This window comes from Neolamprologus brichardi, chromosome 18 (assembly GCF_056152115.1).
Source record: "Neolamprologus brichardi isolate AB-2024 chromosome 18, ASM5615211v1, whole genome shotgun sequence".
Taxonomy (NCBI): Eukaryota; Metazoa; Chordata; class Actinopteri; order Cichliformes; family Cichlidae; genus Neolamprologus; species Neolamprologus brichardi.
Window position 1 is genome coordinate 11,580,328 of NC_142121.1, and position 21,990 is coordinate 11,602,317.

General features: G+C 39.0%; 1 protein-coding gene and 1 pseudogene across 2 annotated transcripts; both read left to right on the forward strand.

Moving 5' to 3' along the window:
• The first annotated feature begins 1,926 nt into the window (after positions 1–1,926).
• Positions 1,927–9,397, forward strand: LOC102793150 (acyl-coenzyme A thioesterase 2, mitochondrial-like; annotated as a pseudogene). The gene is made up of 4 exons (XR_015716819.1): positions 1,927–2,083; positions 5,261–5,716; positions 6,088–6,275; positions 8,050–9,397. The product of XR_015716819.1 is annotated as an acyl-coenzyme A thioesterase 2, mitochondrial-like (transcript).
• A 2,850-nt stretch (positions 9,398–12,247) lies between these two features.
• Positions 12,248–21,291, forward strand: LOC148097682 (acyl-coenzyme A thioesterase 5-like). The gene is made up of 3 exons (XM_087831568.1): positions 12,248–12,899; positions 18,377–18,587; positions 20,850–21,291. Exons 1-3 carry the CDS (start codon positions 12,449–12,451, stop codon positions 21,289–21,291), a joined length of 1,104 nt encoding a protein of 367 aa, XP_087687694.1. The 5' UTR covers positions 12,248–12,448.
• Positions 21,292–21,990: the final 699 nt, after the last annotated feature.

Sequence of the window (21,990 nt, forward strand, 5' to 3'; positions counted from 1 at the left end):
TCTCAGACCTTCTATTCCAGCGCCCTCTGTCAGACATCATTTACAGTTTCAATAAAGCTGCATTCACAAACACTGCAACCCAGTTTTACTGTTAAGCGACAATTACAGTTCACCGTTTTGAGTTGTTTGTATCCACTTATCAGGAAGCCGACTATAGTTTGAAAGTCCAGGGCATGCAAAGTTCATTCTTGCACAATGCTCGACTTTAAAGGGACCGTCAGTGTGAAGCAATCTGGAAAGACTGGAGCAAACGGTGGACTGACTTGTTCATTAATTTACACTGAAATCAGTTGTTAAGAACTTCACTATGGTGAATGATTAGTCAATGACTGAACAATCAACAGACTTGTAACCTTTCAGTAACATGTGTGTGCTGTATGAACTATAATATTAAAAAAATATTATGTTACTCTTGTACATGTATTCAGGGATCATGCTGCTGCTAACTCAACAAAAACAATCAGGTCAGATGTTAAAATGACCTGTTTTCTGTATTCTAAAATAATCTACAAACTTACCTACAGACCGTTTGTTTTGAAAACAGCTGAAATATAACATGATCATTTCTGGAGCTGATTTGACATCGGCTTTCAGGATATCCAGGAACAGATCGACATGTTACATACTACCCTAAAACTCAGTGTAGAAGCGCACGAACGTTTAAGCGGTTAATAAGTGGCGGCTGGCTTGACTGTGGTGGGTAAAAACACTGATGTCAACACATTCAAGTGAAATAAAATAAGCCACTTTTTGCAGGCTGACTTTAAACTCTGCTAAGCGATTTTCTCAAGAATAAACCACTGCAGTAAAGCAAACATCACCCATGATATATATATATAGGGATGGGTATTGATAAGATTTTCACGATTCCGATTCCATTTTCGATTCTGTTTAACGATTCGATTCTTTATCGATTCTCTTATCAATTCTTTTTTTAAAAAAAGGAGAACATTAAGTTCGATTAGCTTAGAACTTTGTTTTATATCTTCTCTTTGAACAAGATAGAAATTTAGGAGTAACATGGCCTTACAAACCCAACAGTGAGATCTTAAGAGATCCACAGCCTACAGCTCTTCAATGGGGTGTCACTGGGTCCCCAGGAAAAAAAAATTGTAAATGTAAAATAATAAAATAAATATTCTTCTGTAGCAATAACAAAGTATAACATAAATTATTCTGTAGCAATTACACAAGAATATCCAGTAATGTCCCTGCCTACAATTAAACACATTCACTTACTGAAAATCATCTGCTGTGGCAAATGGGTGCAAGCCTTTGACCACAAACTGAGTCACTGCTTGGTGACATTCGTCTATCCTGGCTTGAAAGGAGACGCTACCGGTAGACTGCAGCGAGAACTGCCAGCATCTGAGCCAGACTCTGTCTGCCTCTCTCATCATGGTCACCTAAACGCACAGTAATGGCAGGTTTTGTAATAAGGCAGATCGCGCTAACATAATATGCACTGTTAGTTGATTATTTATCTGCCGCATTAACGGGAGAGGACGTGCAAACGTTACCGCCGCTGCTGGGTTGAGATTCACGAGTCCGGAGCGGAATTAAAAACACGACATTCATTTAAGGTCATCGTGTGTTTTGTGAGCAAATGCTTTTGCATATTCGTAGTGTTTCCTTCCTTAAATGAAATATCTACTTTGCAAGTTGCCCTGTTGTCATCCGTTCTCGTAAAGTATAACCAAAGTTTTGAGCGTTTCAGCCGCTTACGCGCCATGTTTCCTGCCAGGTAAATGACGCTCCGCAACGTGGTGACGTCATTCGGGGCGTCATATATATATATATATATATATATATATATATATATATATATATATATATATATATATATATATATATATATATATATATATATATATATATATATATATTCGTTTGAAATGCATTCTGGGATACTTGGCTAAGGCAAAGTCCAAACAAGTCGTCACCAGAAGCAAGAAGATATTCGCTTACTTTGAGTGTATTTTGAATTTAAAACATATTTGGGCTGCGACTCAAGTCTGTCATAAGTCTGCGTGATCACAGGTACTTCGAGAAACAAAGCCGACCACCAGACTCATTCGCTTCGGTGAGTTTTGATTTTAAGAAAAAAAAAATCCTTGTAAAACTCTCTTTCGGCGATACATGGAGATACATTTGTCTCGAAAGGTTGAAAAATGCGTATGATATGATCTATGATATACAAATGTGCGGACTGAGTTAATTTTGAGTGCTCACAAATCCGTGCTCCAGTACACACAGATACACAGCAATGTAAACATATGGAAAACTATTTTGCAAGTACTGTACATGTTACACTACAGTGATAATTTACGTAATTCAAATGTAATTAAAAATTTGAACTTCACAAATCTACCATTTCTCTTGTTAAAAATGTCACTGAGCATTGAGTGCATATTTTATTTTACTTTATTTTATTGTATGTGTGTTTGTGTGTGAGTGTGTAGTCTTTTTATTTAAATATATATTTATTTACAGTCAACCATGTCACACATTGCTCAAGCCTTTAATTCAGTTGTGTTAATTTAAAAAAACAATTAAGCTCTAGTTCTATTGTTTTTCTGAGCTTCTGTGGTTTTTGTTTGTTTGTTTGTTTCATTTTTTTTCTTTCACTTTTAAAGACATGCAGTTCTAACAGGTTAGTCACTATAAATATATATATATATATATATATATGTATATGTATATATATATATATATATATATATATATATATATATATATATATATATATATATATATATATATATATGACATGATGCATTACTGGAGATTAGAAAGTACACTATAAGGCAGATTGTAAAGTATTAAAAAGAATGTCATGTGTTTTGCACATGGGTGGGACAGAATATGTCCTGCGATTCTAGAATTGTTTTTGTACATTTTACCGATACTACCAAATATCCCTTTTAAACAGAAATAGAAATTATTTTTATCAACTGTTCTTTGTTCTTTGTTCTGTTAGGAGTACAGAAAGGCCCATCATAATACTTTATTAATCCCTGAGGAAAAGGCAGGCTACACAAAATGGTGTATTTTAGACTAGCCCTAGTCTAGTCCTGTTTATACCAAAATATATTCCTGTTGTTGTTGTTTTTTTTGAAAGAGATAGGGAGAGAAAGAAAAATAGAGGGGAGAAGAGATGGTGAGAAAGGGGAGAAGAAAAAAACAAGAACAACAAACAAAACACCTGGATCACCTGTATGGAGATAAAAAATAAAAAAAAACAGAAGAGAAAACAAACAACAAAGAGCAACATAATAAAAACAACACCATCACAATAAACTAGCTAACAATAGATAACAGTAGATACTTTTTTAATTTCACCTGTTGGGAATGAAAAAAGAAAACAAGCAGAAGAAAACGAGAGCAATAGAATAAACAACATCACAATGATCTATGGGAATATAACTGTAAATACTAAATATTAAACATTATTGTGCAGCACGTAAGATTGACAGCGCATAGTGTGCTTTGAGGTAGGAGCCAAAAAGGGTGTCGTTTATGTGTGTGAGCACCCGTGTGTACACCTGTGAGCATGGACGCGCTTGTATTTAAAAGGTTCCTTCATGTAACGATCTGCTAGAGGGTGTGGGGGGCCACAGCCCCGTCCTCCAGAGCATGAAGCAGGTATGGAGGAGATCAAAACTCCAGACATCCAGAGGCCCCCAGAACACAAGAGACCAAGGAAGACCAACAGAAGGGCAGCCGCGCCACTATCCCAGAAAGAGGTGACGAGAGTCCCAGATGAGGGGTCACTCAGCAGCCGCGGAGCAGAAGCTAGGGGGGGTTGCAGTGACGTGCCCGTGAGCTCCGCTGGCAGCCAGCTGTGCCAGAGTGACCGAGCCCCAGGCCGAGAGGCCGAGGGCACCCCACCCCCGAAGTGGCCCGAGCGAGCCCCAGGCTCCAGGCCCCGATAAGCAGCCACCAAGGAGTGAGCTGGTGTGTACCTGGGCACCCATCCCCGGACACAAAGAACCACCAATGCACCGATGTCTGAGGGCGTCTGCCACTGGTAGGGGAAGTGGTGGGGGGAGATAGGCCTCCATACCTTGGAGGACCTGTGATGTCCCTAGAGAGGTGGCGTCTGATACCCGACCTGACATATGGACACAGACATACAGGCACACACAGATACAAACATCCATTCCCACCGGTGTCCTGCAGGTTTTAGCTGATTCAAATTGCTAAATTATCTCCTAAACGTGTCTTGACATTCTCCAGAGGACTGGTAGTGAACTAATCATTTGATTCAGGTGCGAGACCCAGGTTGAGATCTAAACCCTGCAGGACACTGGCACTCGAGGCCTGGAGTTGCCTACCCCTGGTTTAACTGATTGCATGACAGAATATATATCAAATTCTGTGAACACATCATCCTGCCAGGCAGGACTGTATGTTGCTTCCACAACAATAAACACTGGATCACTTTTTCCTGATTATCCTGGACTCTTTGTGCCTCTGTTATTTCCAGTCAGCTTGTGTTACCACCTTGCAAGTCTTATTAAATTTTAATTAATTGTGACTGTGCATTGATGTCATGGATTTGGGACCTTTTGTCCTCATCAACATCTATTCAGATTTAATGTTTTTAAAAGTTTAATTGTAAACAATGGAAGAGAAATATCACTTTGAAATTGATGTTCACATTTTGAAATGGTTGTGTGATCATGAAAACGGGAATCAAAACTGCCTGAAGTTCAACGAGTGACTGAATAATTGTACTGAACATTAAAAAAAACCTTTAATGGAAATCCATGCAAACCATTTACTTAACTAGAAAGACGTCTTTACTGATGGGTGCATGGGAGGGTATCTGGTGCAAAGGTATCACACTAACAGTGGCTGTGCAAGAGCTGTTAAAAATTAACCAAAAATAGGGCACAGAGTTTCTGTCTCACTCTGGAAGATCCTACTGTGCTGGTTTGCTGCCCAGTGTAAAATATTACTGCTACTGTCTGAAATGGATCTAGTATTAACATTTTTGACAGAGAGTACAGTGGGCACTTGTAATGTGGTTGCTTGCTAATGATACATATTTAAACTGGCACATTTTTTGAGTGGAGTTTGGATTTGGATTTCCTGCACTCAGACCCAAACTGGGAAAGTGGGTTGTTGGTGTAATTAATAAACATAATGTAATGTAATATGGATCGATCTGTCTCTGAAATTTCTTACAAAAAGTATTGTGTAAGGGGACTTTTTATCTTACGTTCATAAAGTCCAATCTTTTTCTCTTTTTCAGAAAAGATGTCCTCTCAAGTGAGACTGAAGCTGCTGCCAAGCATCAAATGTATGTTTGATGAGCCCATTCAGGTGAAGGTCGCCGGGCTGAGGCCAAGGCAGGTTATCAACATGAGAGCCAAATTAACTGATGACAAGGGAGTGGTGTTCAGCTCCTCAGCCACCTACAGGGCTGATGGCAGTGGGGAGGTCGACCTGAGAAGAGACCCCTCGCTAGGTGGGAGCTACGTTGGAGTAGAACCCATGGGTCTGCTGTGTTCCATGAGGCCACATACCATGCACAAAATATATCTAAAGACAAATGCCATAAACCCCCAGGTGGTGAAGTTTTCTGTGCATGAGGAGGAGGGCAGATTACTGGCAGAGATGATAAATGAGAGGCTTCTAATGAGAGATGGGGTCACCAGGGTCCCCGTCAATGAAGGGAACATCCGTGGAGTCTTGTTCACTCCTCCAGGTACTGGAGGTGGTTCCTAGGTTTCTATCTTCATTTTAGTTCATTTAACATTAACCAGCTTTTAAATCAACATTGTTGAAATTAAACTTTTACTGTCATTCAGTCATCTGAAACTTCTAGTTCAAATTTTAATATTCTCCCACCTTGCTTACTGTAGTTTACATTTCAGGTGCGTTTCTCAGTCCTCCACAACTCATGTCCAGTTAGTACAGAATGCAGCAAGACCTTTGTTTGAAAGACTGCTAACAAAAAATAGCTGACTGTCACATATTACACCTATTCTTGCGTCCCTTCACTGGCTTCCAGAGAAATTAAGAATAAAATTTAAAATATGACCTGCTGCTGATTAGAACGTTTTTTCTTTCTTCCAGGAAAAGGTCCTTTTCCTGCTGTGTTGGATTTACCCACCTCAGTATCCGAGGCAAGACCCAGTCTACTGGCTGACAAAGGCTTTGTGGTTCTCTCAATGGCGGTGTACAATAAGAAGGGTGAAAATTCCACAGAGACGCATCTGGACCACTTTGAAGAAGCAATGAATTTCTTAAAACAGCAACCAAAGGTGAGTCGCTCTAGTGCGCACAGACAGCAGAAAGATGTTTCATACTGAAGGAAAGTTTATGTCTCTATAAGCTGTGTATTCTCAGAGAGTAAATTTGTAGATCCCAGGTGTAATATCTGCTGTATTCCTGTAGCTAATGGGGATCTTAATTAGTTTAAGTGGAGTTTCAGAAATACTCTTATTTACATTCATTCAGATAATTGAATAAATTTCAGAGAGCATAAAGCCTCAGCTTTACGACATGTTTTTTGTAATCACACAAATCTTTTTGAGAAAACATTAATTGTTTCTATTATCACACAATAACATAATAATTTATAACAAATAATAATTTTCAAGATCAATATTATCAACCCCCTGAAAAATTGACCTTTTTATTGATAGTAGAAGCCACTGCTGCGCAATGTTTGAGCTGTCACTTGAGAACGCATCACCCCAAAAACAGAAGAAATCCTTTTATACTTTTATAGAATAAGAAATGTTGAAGATCTCTAAGCAAGAAATAGATATACAAAGTTATCACAGCATTTCCAAGTTTCAATATGCAATGTTAAGAAATTCAGCCAAGAGAGTCACACAGAACACAACAAGCTTGGCAGGGTAGGAAGCAAAAGATTTTAATAAAAAAAAAAACTCTAGAAAGAAAACTAGTGATAGATGTGTCTAAAGACCCCATTACTACTGCCAAAACACTTGAGTCTAGAATTGTAGTCTCAAAAAGGACAATCACGAGAACAAACAAACAAAAATTTGCAGTGTGAAGTGAACCAAGGTCCATGCTAGAAGCCAATAAAATCTAGAGGAGCTTGAGAGATTTGCCAAACGATGAATAGACTGGGATTGGTCAGGGGAAGTGCGAGGCTTTTTGAAAGCTGCTGACAATTAGCCTTAGGTAGCTGATAATTTTAACCCTGGTGGGACAATATTGGTCAGTATCTGAACACAACAAAGCACAGAATGTAACAGCGGCTCTGCGTAGCGTGGTAACGTGGTCATGGGGCAGAGTGGGTGAAATTGGGCTTGAAGGGGTAACTGTAGCGTGGCTTGGTACGTAGAGCGATCACACTGAGGAGAGAGGAGAGTGGGGTTAGAACTGTGGTAAAAGGGGAGTACTAGAAAAGGTGAGCATGGCTGTATTTCTTGCTTACTTGCAGGTGGAGTGAAAGATGCTTGGAGGGAGAGGTGGCGTGAGTTAGACGGTGTGAGATGGCTGACCTGAGTTCCGTAGGTTCCGAGGGAGTGTGATGGCAGGAGGGCAGGCAGGTGAGGCACGGAGAGATTTCCAGAGAAGAGCTGGGTTATCCGAGGTTCAAGAGATTAGCTTAATTTGGGGGTAAGGGTTTTGGAGGTTCCGGGGAAAGCTAGGGCACAAGAGAACAAGGTAAGAAGAGCACTTGGCAAATAACATGGAGCATTAGAGCCGGCTACCAACATGGAGTAGTTGACAAGCTGTTGGAGAAGGAATATCAGTGTAAGGCTTAAATCTCTTTAGCCTGATTGCCTCAACTCAGCTCCAGCTGAGTGAAGCTGTTGGAGATATGACGGCCCTGCCCAGGGTCAGATACCAAGGAGACTCAAGACCCTGGTAGAAGTTTCCAGCCACTCACCTGGATCATGACAGCTTCACTGTGCATATATGAATGTTTATTTATTTAGTAATGGTAATATACACCTGTAGTCCACAAAAATGAAAATAATGACAGGTAAAGTCAGCCCTGCGCTCCAAATGTTTTATAGATTTGTATCGCCTTTTAATTTCTGTGTTATTTCACAGGTGGGCAGTGAAGGAATTGGCATAATGTCAAGATGCAAGGCGAGCAAATATCGGACTGTCACTCGCTGCTTTTGTGCCAGGTGTCGAGGCCATAGTGTGCATGAATGCCTGTAACGCCAATGTGGTCACTCCTCTCTACTACAAGAAACAGCAGATCCTGTCATCAATAATGTTTGACGAAAGCAAGTTTATTCCCACCGAGTCAGGTGCAATCATCATAAAGGATGCTCTTGAAGATCCCCTGACAGAGAAGAACAAGGGCAGCTTGATCCCCATTGAACGAGCCAGGAGCCCTTTTCTTTTTGCGGCTGTAGGAGACGACCTCAACTGGGACAGCAAGGCCTACATGGACGAGATGGTGGAGAGACTGAAGCGTCATGGGAAGGAGAACTTTGAGACTGTTTTTTACCCTGGAGCTGGACACATGTTGGAGCCACCTTATGCACCCCACTGCCCCTCCAGCTTCAATGCAGGTGTAGGCAAGCGAGTGCTGTGGGGAGGTGAGCCCAAGGCCCACATAGCAGCTGAGATCCACCTGTGGAAGAAGATCCAGGATTTCTTCAAAACTCACCTGAGTTGTGATGCAGCACAGACTAAAGCCAAGTTATAGATGGCTTATAGATCAAACAGGATGATTAGAAAGCTTAAGTTACAGAAACATAAATCATGACAGCAAATTGACTGTACGAAAATCACATTTTATAATTAATATAATAGTTGTTTATATGACAGTTTGAAATTTTAGGTGAAATTATGATTCGCACATGTCTTCCCCTCCTGTACCTCCTGAGCCCCGTACACATGTTTCTTTTTTCATTTTTCTTTATAATTTTTTGGGATTGTCACTTGATCTTCTGTCTGCTTATCCTGGACTCTACAGTCAGCTATGGTTTATTTCCAGTCTGCCTTTTTTAATGTTTTATTGAAATTACTTTTTATTTGTTTTGGCTATGCAATAGTGTTGTGCAGATGAATCTTCTCTCCTGGTGTTACTGGCACGCACTGTACATCGATCCAGCCATGAGAGGGATAAATGCTGAATGGTTAAGAAAGGAAATATAGAAATGGAGACTGAAGTACACAACATGAATTGGCATCTTGAAAAGAGAATTTGTTCCATCATCACAGTGCCAAAAACATTATATGATGAGTGTAGATACATGTTTTGAAATTTTTGCGTAACGCTGATTTTGTTATTTGATCCCACATTACTGTACTTATCTTTTGTAAACCGATCTTTATTTTGTAATTAAAAAAACAACAACATCATGTTAAAACTATTAGCTCACAAATAGACTTCAGGGAATAAACTTGATATATATAAACTTGATATATATATATATATAGATAGATAGATAGATAGATAGATAGATAGATATATAGACATATAATATTATTGATATGGTCCAACCTACAAATTAATTTCTTAACATTAGGTGGAAGCAGTTTATTATTATGTGAGAAGAAAAAACAAAACAAGGTGAGACAATGTAGCTACTCCTGTTTAATGGTTTACTCGTATTTTAAGGTAGTAAGTAAGGTACTAAGTCCACACAAGTCGCCACCAGAAATAAGAAAGTATTCACTTGCTTTGAGCATATTTTGTATTGAACCTGCGACTGCGACTCAAGTCCGTCATAAGTCCACAAGATCACGGGTACATCAAGAAACAGCACGGACTAGTGACTCAATTTCTTCGGTGAGTTTTGGTTTTAAGAAAAAAACATGCATGTAAAACTCTCTTTGGGCTGTTGCATATTTTATGGAAATAACACATCTCAAAATGATCTAAAAAAAAAAAAGATTTTACAAATGTGTGCACTGTGTGAATTTTGAGTACTCACAAATCCCTGCTCCACACAAATACACAGAAATGTAAACATACAGAAAGCTATTTACAAGTGCATATTTCAAAATCATAATGAACATATAAAAACACATTTTGAAGCTAAACTTCACAAATCTGCTCATTTGTGCAGTTAAAAGCTCCTTGAGCATAATACTCTCGCACACACCAATGACAGTTGACAGTGTATAGGAATTTCTTTTACTTATGTATTAATCACATTATTTTATTGTATAATGCCTTGGTGCCACTGGATTTTAACATGTTTCACGCTCATACTATAAGACAAATGGTGGGGGTCTAGTAAGGAAGTTGGGGGAAGCAGACAGCTCCACAGGAAGAAACTTTTGTCTCTTTGAGGACTCTGGGAGGGAGCAAGGGAGTGTGAACCTTAAGATGTGAAACAGCTGTGTACTGCCTTTTGTTCCTGGAGAAGGTATTTAACTGAGAGCCATGTTAGACTCAGGGGAGACTCTGCTGACCGTCTGCTCCGCAATCATGTAGACTTTCCACCAAGCCTGGTTGTCTGTTCTTTGTGTGTTTTGATTAAAGAGTGTTAGCTACCGCTCACCGCTCGTCTGCAGGCTTTATTTAAATGGAAAACTTCCACAACAACAGTTAACCACATCACACATTGCTCAAGCCTTTAATTTAGTTGTGATTTTCCTGGTATTTTATTATTATAATTTAAAATAATTCAAATATCCAGCTGTAGTTCTGTTGTTTTTCTAAACTCATCAAAAGTGTTTTGGGGGTTTCTTTTTGTATTTTACTTTTAGAGATATGCAGTTCTAAGAGTATTTTAATCTAAATTTCTAAACCGAAGAGACTTCAGAAAAGTCTGGCGGCAGAAGCATAATAAATCCATCCATCCATTCATTCGCTTCCACTTATCCTTTCCAGGGTCGCAAGGAGCTTAATAAATCTGCTCTATAATTTGACAAAAGCACACTTAAGTCGTACTGAAACTGTAAAATGTAGATTCCATCACATAAATCTCATTCACAATATTTTTCCACTCTGATATCCTGGGCGGCCCGGGAAAGAGCCAACACCTTGTGATTTCCTTTTTGGCTGCTACAATCAGAATTTTTAATAGATATTAAAGAAATTATCAGAATTTTCTAAGAATATGGTAGAAAATTGGTATTTTATTTACCTTGAGCTTTGTGGAACTCAAGCCGTAATGTTTTAATTTTCCAGCAGTCCCACCTCCCAGGCCTCACATAACCTCCAATGGTTGAGTGTTCTCGTGTTAACTACAGAAATTATTTTTATCAGTGGTTTATTGTCCTGTAAGGAGTACAGAAAGGTGTATCTGAGTACTTTATACTTTATAAAAGAAATCTTTACTGATGGGTGCATGGGAGGGTATCTGGTGCAAAGGTATCACATTAACAGTGGCTGTGCAAGAGCTATTAAAATTTAACAAAAAATAGGACACAGAGTTTCTGTCTCACTCTGAAAGATCCTGCTGTGCTGATTTGCTGCCCAGTGTAAAATATTACTGCCACTGTCTGGAATGGATCTAATATTAACAGCCTGTTGAATTAACAGTGGGCACTTATAGTGTGGTTGCTTGCTTGCTAATGATACGTATTTAAATTGACAAATTTTTTGAGTGGAGTTTGGTGTAAAGCATTTCATGCACACTGAGCACAAATTGGGACAGTGGATTATTTTAAACACTGCATGGTAGCAATGGCACCCTTCAGTCTTTATCTGTCTCTCTGTTTGTCTGAAAACATAAAACAATATATAATATGGATCAATCTGTCTCTGAATCTTCTTACAAAAAGTATTGTGTAAGGGGAGTTTTTATCTTACATTCATAAAGTCCAATCTTTTTCTCTTTTTCATTGGTGTTTCTCAAGCACAACAATGTAAACCCATTGAAGTTGAAGTAATGTTTCATTGAAGTAATGGAAACCCATTGAAGTAATGTTTCAGTCATGACTGAATCCAGTTCTTCAGCATTAGTTGATGATAAAGTGTTGTATTGGTGATCATAGCTGTTAAAGTAGCACACTGATCTTCCATACTAGAGATGGGAACTGAGAACCGGTTCTTGTAGCAAACCGGTGCCCAGTAGTTCAGTTCCTTGTGATCATTAGTCTGTCTGCCCATCAGTCCTGCTTATTGGTTCCAGTTTTACTTGCGCTACTATCAGCTGATTTTTCAGTTGCTGTCACGTTTTTGTGTTAAGTACTGTTTAACCTGCGTGACACTTTTGTTTTGTGTTCCCCCTCACTGACTTTGTTAATCTTTGTCTTACTCATCAACCTTCTTCAATGGGTTGTTTTAGAGGTCACTTTTGCCTATTTCTGGAGTCCTTGCAAGTGGGTCAATGTGTTAGTGCATCCTTTTCTTAATTAAATCATTGCATCAGGCAAGGTGTATGACACTTTTGAATGCACACTGGATTTATGCCTCTCAAAACTGACTTACTGAAGTTAGATTTCTAACTTGATCTTCCATCTACTGTCTCCTTACAACAGGTAGTCTGACAGAGAGGCGTTTCAAAATAATATACATTTTTTTCTTTCAGAAAAGATGTCTTCCCAAGTCAGACTGAGGCTGCTACCAAGAGCCAGGTGCCTGTATGATGAACCCATTAAGGTGAAGGTGGAAGGGTTGAGGTCCAGACAGGCGGTCACCATGAGAGCCAGATTAACTGATGAGAAGGGAGTGGTGTTCAGCTCCTCGGCCACCTACAGGGCTGATGGCAGTGGGGAGGTCGACCTGAACAGAGATCCCTCACTTGGTGGGACCTACGTTGGAGTAGAACCTATGGGTCTCATGTGGTCCATGAGGCCAGACACCATGCACAAAAGGTTTCAAAAGATAAAGTCTCTGGAGCCTCAGTTGGTGAATTTTTCTGTGCACGAGGAGGAAGGCAGGATACTGGCAGAAGAGACAAATGAGAGGGTTCTGATTGGAGATGGGGTCAGTCGGGTTCCTGTCAAAGAGGGGAACATTAGTGGAGTCCTGTTCACTCCTCCAGGTACTGCAGTTGTTCCAAGCTTTCTCTCTTTATTTTAATTAAATGACAGCCCGATGAGTGTTTCAGAACAAATACAATTGTAATGGTCCTGGGTCTTTGACCTAATGTTTGGGTTTCTTGTGGATTTATGATTGTTTCCTTTGCTGTAAGAAATGATTTTAGCTTTTTACAGTGTAGTCCTGAGTTTAGTTCTTTTTACCCTGAGTTTATCTTTAATCCTGGTTCATAATTTCTTGTTTGTTATTGTTAGGTTCCTTTTTCCTCCTTGTCTTGTCCCTTATTTACCTATCGTTTCAGTAGTCTCTCTTTATCCCTTCTGTCTTTGTCAAGTTTATGTGTATTGTATGGAACGCCAGGACTGCCATAATGAATTAATTAAATACACCATTAAATAATTAATTAAATGTGTCAATAATTAATTAAAATGGGAAATAATTAATTAAATAAATAGTTATGACACATGTAATTAATTAATTATTGACACATTTAATTAATTATTTATGTATTTCACATTTTAATTAATTATTGACACATTTAATTAATTATTTAATGATATATTTATTTATTTCATTTTGGCAGTCCTGGCGCCTGGCTCTCATCATGAAATAATTTTATCTGTCAACCTCACCCATCAAACGCAGGGGGCGGGGTTAACGCTGCCCATGCAGCTTCTCTAACATTTGATTGGTTGCCGTGCAAAGTAAGTCAAAACAGGTCGATCCTAGATAATCGATTGCTTGTGTAGACTTGGGGCAGCCAGGTATCCCAGAATGCATTTCAAATCACAGGCAGCATTGTTGGTGGTGTAGTTTTAAAATACCCCGTTTTTCTGTCACCAACTACACTTTTAACAGTGTTTTAGCTGCGAATGTCGCGCTGTAATCTTCACATGTCGGGTCAGGTTGTCAACATAGAACATGTTTGCAAAGGTGCTCAGATGTTTTCAGAGATTTCAGTAGCTCTGCTAACAGTCAGCATGCAGAGTGCACCGAGGAGGTTACGTTAACCGGTTTGTTTACATATTCCACTCTCCGTGTTCCACATGTTGCATTCGCAGATTCTCATTTTCACCGAACGATCGTCTCTTTCCGCCTGGTCTTGTGTCTCTGTGCTTCTGTAACATAAAGAACGAGCTGACATTTTTCTCACGAAACCAGCGATCAGCTCAACAGGCCCTCAGTTTACCTGCATGCATCCTCCTCCTCACCTGTCAGCTGTTTAACACCTGCTGCTAATTCAAGAAACACGCCCACGTTACCTGGTGATAGTCACAGTTTAACTGGGCAGCCGGTGCTCGATATTACGCAACCTCAGCACATTTTTCTGCACAAGATAAGTAAATATAGTTTTTCCCGAGCGCAGAGCTGCTGGAGCTTGTTTCCCAACAGAGCACTTTATAGGCGAACCCACTTTATCAGCGGCTGATGTCCAATCACCGGCACACAGCTTTGAAACCTCACCTGAGTTTTAGCTCTCAGTGGTTAAACGCTGGACTTAATTCACTCAGGTTCTGTCTGTCGGGTCACGTTTACTTCGCTGTTTTATTTACAACTGAGCAAATCGGTTTGGCTGAGGTTAAAGTTACGTTTCATAACTGCACCGTTTTACAGACGTTTAATGGTTCACTGGCACATGTGTTAGACTGAACCATTCGCTTTTCTTTATCTGGTGTGTTTTGGATTTAACAGTAAATTTTGAGATTAAACTGACTTTTAAAATGTTTTTATACAAAGAGGAAAGAGAAGGCGCATTTCCACCGAGAGGAGCAGAGTTTCCAACTACATGTTCATAATGCAGACTGCAACCTGGACAGAAATATTATATCATCTGTTTTTTAATAGGTTTTCTAAGCACCAGCGATTTGTTAGAATTTTTAGAGTTTACTTAACTAAAAATAAACGAGGTTAACATATAATTTGTGTGATTTTTTTCTCTCTCTCTCTCTTTTTTATTCATTTATTTATTTTTTTGCTTTTTCGGTCATGTTATGTTTAACTGTCAAAGGTTTGTTACAAACTATGAAACACATGGTGCAGACTTCTGGATGTTAGAAGAAAACTAATACTGCTAATAAGGCAGGAAGGTGTCCTTTAAAACTAAACATATTAGTAGGACTTTACATCATAGTTTATGAAATAGCACGTGTATTTCAGTAATAGCCTACTGATTTCAGTGTAGTAGTGAACAGTCACACAGCTCACGTGGGTGTTATCTGTGATACTCCTTAACTATAATTTATCCAGGTTAACTTCAGTTAACTCTGAGCGGCTGGATCGACGGAGGTCAGACAACAATTTTACATGTATGATCTTAAAACAGGACACAGCCATTATCCATCCTGGCCTCATATCAAATGTGAACGCAGACTGAGTCTATGTTTGACGCATGTTTTATATCTAATCTTCCTCTCAAACATTTAAACAGCAGCGAGTCTGCAGCTGAGGGAACACAAACTCAAACTGTGGGAACAGGTTTGCTCGTTTCTTGCGTTCATTTGGTAATTTATTAAATGTATAACTGTTCTAACTGCTGAGTCTCTTACGCTGATGAAAATGCAGAAAACACAGATCACGAACACCTGTTCAACCAATCGCTTTCATTCCACTTTGACAAACTGACGCGTTCATCTCTGTTACAGTGTTGCGTTAGACTGCTATATTTTTGTGTTCTTTATGCTGTAGATTTTCACGTCTCTGGAATAGTTGGCAGTAATAAGGATGCTTTTCTGTAAAATCATATTGATATGACCCGTGAATTATTCGTAGATGACAGTTAGATTAGTCAGCTGGGAAACTCTGTGTTACCTCAGAGAGCTGAAGATATCGTGGATATGCTGACCTCGCTCTGTGGTGTACAGGTCAGTTTACCCTCATGATTAATATTCACAATAAAAATATTAGCCGAACATCATAAAGTCTGTATGTGTGTCATAGTGTCGAACAACCTTTGTACAGTTAAAGCCAGCAGTTACTACATGAGGAAACACCAACGTTATCTCTTTTATGCGTTTATACACAGGTCACGCTGATTACTGAACAAAAACCCAAAGATCAGCTGTTAATCGAATTTATTTGCTCTCTCTCCTCCTTAAACATGTTTTTAATGTTAGTTATAATTCAGAATTGGCGACTGAAACACATAGGACACATAAGAACATCAGGAAATAAAACCCTGATAAATATAACCTCAGTAAAAGAAGTCCGTGTCAGCGGGGGTTATTACAGATGTGTACCGGGGCCTGAGCTTTGTCTGTGGTAATAACAGCTCGATTGCTTGCGAGGCAAGCGGGTCTATCCACGCTTTGCCGTGAGACTGGGCAGACATCTCCGAAATCATCGAAGCACTTTTGCAAAGAGGCTGTATCTTGAGAAACCGACCAGACACATGAAGATTAAACCACTACATTCTCGGCTAAAAAAATATTAAAACTGTATTTGGTGACACACACAAACAGGGTTTTTCAAAGTTCAGTTCTGTTAGTTTCCACATGCTAGTTGTTGTGTGCTAAAAACAATGGCCACCAGGCCAAAGCAATGGTTTTGAGTCGATCAGCGTTAACCCCGCCCCCTGAGTTTGATGGGTGAGGTTGACAGATAAAATTATTTCATGATGAGAGCCAGGCGCCAGGACTGCCAAAATGAAATAAATAAATATATCATTAAATAATTAATTAAATGTGTCAATAATTAATTAAAATGTGAAATACATAAATAATTAATTAAATGTGTCAATAAATATTTAATTAAATGTGTCAATAATTAATTAAATGTGTCAATAATTAATTAAAATGTGAAATACATAAATAATTAATTAAATGTGTCAATAATTAATTAATTACATGTGTCATAACTATTTATTTAATTAATTATTTCCCATTTTAATTAATTATTGACACATTTAATTAATTATTTAATGGTGTATTTAATTAATTCATTATGGCAGTCCTGGCGTTCCATAGTATTGGTCTTTGTCTCTATGTTTGTTTCCTCATCTCTGTGATATATCTTCCTCTGTCCATCACTCGAGCTCACTCTCTTTTAGCTCTGTCATGTCTGCCATCATCAAGTTGTGTGATGTAGGCTATGTCTCAGTTCAGGGGATGCATCCTTTGGAGGCCGCATTTGCAGGCCGATTACATCACACAGACGCAATGAAGGCTGTCCCAATTCGAAGGCTTTTTCCAAATGCGGCCGACAAATGCATCCTTCATTTCCCCGAATTTGAAGGATGGGTTGGGTGTATCCTTCGTGGCCTAATCTATCCCAGAATTCATAGCGCATAACAGCAAGTTCCCATTTCCAACAATGGTGGCACCTGTGTAGCTGTAATATTATTACTATTACTCTTTGCAATACTGTATTAATTAAATTAGTATTTATAACATTTTTATAATAATATAAAAATAATTTTCAAATGGGGCAATGGCAGAGGAGCACGGCTAAAGAGTTTGAAATATTACTCTTTCTGGGTCACAAAATAAACTTTTAACATATTTTCAAGCGAGAACTTCAAATATCTGCTCGGTTTATCAAGACATCACATATTTGCAAAAGTGCTCCAATGTTTTCAGAGACGTCTGTTACCCACCAGCTCGATAGCTGACGAGGTGGTTAAGGCTCACTAGAGCCGGCGAGAACACTGAACTCCCAGCACAATCGTTTCAGACCCTGTGTCTTCTGCTACTCAGGTTAAACATGATATATAAGTCAGTTAGATAACTTAATGTTATTGTTTGGCTTTTTTCAGTATTTTATTTGTTCCCAAGTAAATCTGTTCGGCTGAGATTAACGTTACAGTTTTCATACAGCTGAATAAACGACAAACAGAAAACTGATTAAATAGAAATTTGAGATGGTAGAGAATTTACTCTAATATCATTGTTATATTTTATATAGCAAGGAGCAGACTGCTGAGTTTATTAAGCTTCACCGAGACAGCAGTGGCACAAATCTGAAGGCTAGACCATCCCACTTCACAGCCTCGCACTTCCGGCCTTCTCAGTCTTCAGAGGACCCGGCCCACGTAGACCATGAAGGCCGGGTCCTCCAAAGGATGCAGCCCCTGAATTGAGACACAGCTGTAGTCGCATCTCAATGTGTTTTCAGTTGTATTTAGATAGTCATTGTCTCATGTGCTTGGTGTTCAGTTTTGCTTCCACTGTCTAATCATTTAGATTATGCCAAGTGTTGTTTCCCAGGTGTTCCCGCTTGTTATCCTGTGTATTTAGGTCCTCAGTTTCCTTTGTTCGTTGTCACGTCATCAGTTTTCATTTCAGTCCATCTGTCAACTAGTTTAAAGTTCAAAGGGTGTCAAGCTTTTATTCAGTTATGGCTGTAACTGCTGTCTTTCTATTGTTCTTTTATTTAGTCACACAATAAAGTGACAAAGATTAGATCTTAAAGAAAACTAGAAATTAAAAATGAAAAAGGTTTTTTTTTTCATTGACAGAAGAAAATTTTGTGTCTACCATGTTCTAGGAGAAGGTCTTTTTCCCGCTGTCTTGGATATGTCTACATTGAGATCTGAGACAAGAGCCAGTCTACTGGCTAACAAAGGCTTTGTCGTCCTCTCTATATGTGTGATCGAAGCCAAATCTGAAAATATGCAAAAGATTCATCTGGACCACTTTAAGGAAGCAATGGATTTCTTAAAACAACAACCTAAGGTGAGTTATTTTAATGAGCACTCGTAAGGTCTGAAGAAGTTTTGCCTTTTCCAGAAACATGTATTTGTTTCTTTTTTGTGGACCCTGAAATTCAGCTGCTGGATTTCTCCAGCTAATAGGGTCCCCAATGCTCTTAATAAGGAAAAAATCAACTAAAACGGTCACATTCTGAGAACATTTCTTATTTTCTTTTGGTTAGAGATTTGGATAAGTGAATTAGTTTCTCCAAACATAAAGCTGCAGCCAGCCCAGCACAGAACCCAAATATGGGGAATTGGTCTGGCTAAGCTAACAATAAAATCAACCTACCTGTTTTTTCAAAATCTCAGTAATTATTGACTATAATCTTGTTGGTTGAACTTAAAATATGAACAATTTCATTTTTTTCTACAAAAATCCAGTTTACTACAGTAGATCAGCTTAATTGGTATCTAAAAGGATAAAATCCAGGTACATAGCAAAAATAACTATGAACTTTATTGTTTTATTTAATTAAATATGATAATTTAAAGAATGTCACATACAAAATATATTATTATGAATGTTTGACTCTTTCATTTCTAAATGAACCCTTTCATCCATAGTGGTCACGACACCGTCGTGGTGGGCCTGATCTCTGACAACAACGAGACGCCCTACCTGAAGGAGATTAGGAATCTGGAGAACTGGTGCCAGAGGAACAACCTCCTTCTAAACGTCAGTAAGACAAAGGAGTTGATAGTGGACTTCAGCACTAAGCAGGAGAGGAACTACCAGACCCCCGTCATCAACGAGTGCCCAGTGGAGAGAGTGGACAGCTTCAAATACCTCGGAGTTCACATCACGCAGGACCTGTCATGGTCCTGTCACATCAACACCGTGGTGAAAAAGGCCTGTCAGCGTCTCTACCACCTCAGACGCTTGAGAGACTTCCGACTGCCCCCCAAGGTGCTCAGGAACTTTTACTCCTGCACCATAGAGAGCATCCTGACGGGAAACATCTTAACCTGGTTCGGGAACAGCACCATGCAGGACAGACGAGCTCTACAGAGGGTTGTGCGTTCAGCTGAGCGCACCATCCGCTCCGAGCTCCCTGACCTGCACTCAATCTACAGCAGGCGGTGCTGGACCAAGGCCAGGAAGATCGTGAAGGACCTCAGCCATCCCAACAACGGACTGTTCTCTCTGTTGAGGTCAGGAAAGCGATTCCGCTCCCTGAAGACCAACACAGAGAGACTGAGGAGGAGCTTCTTCCCGCAGGCGATACGGTCTCTCAATCACACCACCACACAGTACTGACCCACACATATAGTTCTTACACACACACTGGACATTCTGGACATTTGTTTACACTTCATCACTTTAAGCATATTTGCACTGCACAAGACACTGTATAATGTGGATTGCAGCTGCTGTTATTGTGTGTATATATATTTATATTTCTCTTACATTCTTATAAATGTCTATACTTTGTATTTTGTTGTACAGTTATCTTATTTTCAACTTTAATTTATATATTTTATCTTATTCTTTCCCAGTTAAATTTACCCTTCATTCTAATTTGTGTTGTACAGTTATCTCATTCTTAACTTAATTTTTTTATATTTTATTTTATTCCTTCCTGGTTAAATTTACCCTTTTTTATTTTCATATTTATTTATTTCCTATCTTATTCACAGCCTTTTCTTTTTTCTTTAGGTCACGAGCAGTTGTCCAAGCATTTCACTACATATCATACTGTGTATGACTGGGTATGTGACAAATAAAAATTTGAATTTGAATTTGAATTTGAATTTGGTCACTACAGTGAACAGCTATTCAAAGGCAATTTTCTTGTATTTGTGTCAGTGTTGTTGGTATACTTGCACATAAGCCACTACATTGGACACTGATGTATCACTCCATACCCTGCCACCCACTGGTCGTTTAATGTTACTATAGATATATGACGTGTTTCATTGTAATTATTGTTATTTAACCCTGTCATGCATGAATTATGACAACCTCAATCAGGATATTTTATTCTCAAATATTTGTATTCATTTTTTTATGCCTAAAGATGAATAGAAACACTCAAGAAAAAAATCCTGATTGAGGTTGTCGTAATTTATGCATGAAAGGGTTAATTTTGCCATCTAAGGTTTGTCTTCACTAGCAATAATGCCTTATCCATTTCATTTGCAGGGATGATGAATGGTCACACTCTCAAAGTGCATAAAAGGTTTAACAAATGAAGTCAGTCTTAAGCTCGAAGTGTTTCTATAAATTTTATCAGCTTTAGTTTGTGTTATTTCACAGGTGGGCAGAGTTGGCATAGTAGCAAGATCAAAGGCAGCAGACCTTGCACTCTCACTTGCTACCTTTGTGCCAGGTGTCAAGGCTGCAGTATGCATCAATGGCTGCAGTGCCAATGTGGGGGTTCCTCTCTATTACAAGAAACAGAAGATTCTCTCACCATTAGGGTATGACTGCAGTAAGGCATACATGGACCAGATGGTGGAGAGACTGAAGCGTCATGGAAAGGAGAACTTTGAGAGTGTGTCTTACCCTGGAGCTGGACACTTGCTGGAGCCACCTTATGAACCCTTCTGCCCTTCTGCTGCACATGGATATTTTAGGTATTTATCCTCGTGGGGAGGTGAACCCAAGGCACACGCAGCAGCTGAGGTCCACCTGTGGAAGAAGATCCAGGAGTTCTTCAGAACTCACCTGAGTTGTGATGCTGGACAGACAAAAAACAAGTTATAAAAGAAAAAAATAAATATAAAAACTGAGTAACAGAAAAATAAATAACATCAAATTAATTTACGACAACTTGTTAAAAATGTGTGATTCGTAGAAGAGCCATGATTTGTATGAGTATCTTCCCACTTATCTTTCAAGCTTCACTGTTTCTCTGTGTTTGCCTCAGTTTGTCCCTCCCTCAGCTGCCAATTTGTTTGTTCCTTCACTAAGTATCCTCACGTCTCTTCCTGTTGTTGTTGTTAACGGTTTTATTCTTCACAGACTTTTGTTTGGACTTTTCTGGAGCATCATTTGTAGATTCGTCTGCTTTCCCTGTGCACTATTCTTGAAAGCAGGTTCAACAAGCTCCGAGTCCAACAATTAACTCCGAGTTACTTAACTCAGCATTAATTCTGTTTACTCTGCATCTGACTATAAGCAGTAGACTTAACATGCAAATATTGCTCTAAATGAATCAAAAAGGGGGTCGGGAGGGGATAAAATTCCTATAAGGTGAGATGTTATTTCAAAGAAAATGGTGCCCTCCTTGTACAACTGTTATTTTTAGTTGTGATTCTTTCAGCAGGTTTTGTATTTGTTATAATGTTACAAGTGGCCCTGGCTTGAAAAAAGTAAGATCTAGATCAACTTTTTTACTTCCAGGAGGTGGAAACAGAAAAAAAGATCAGTAAATTATTCGTGTATCCTTGGTTGAGTCATCAG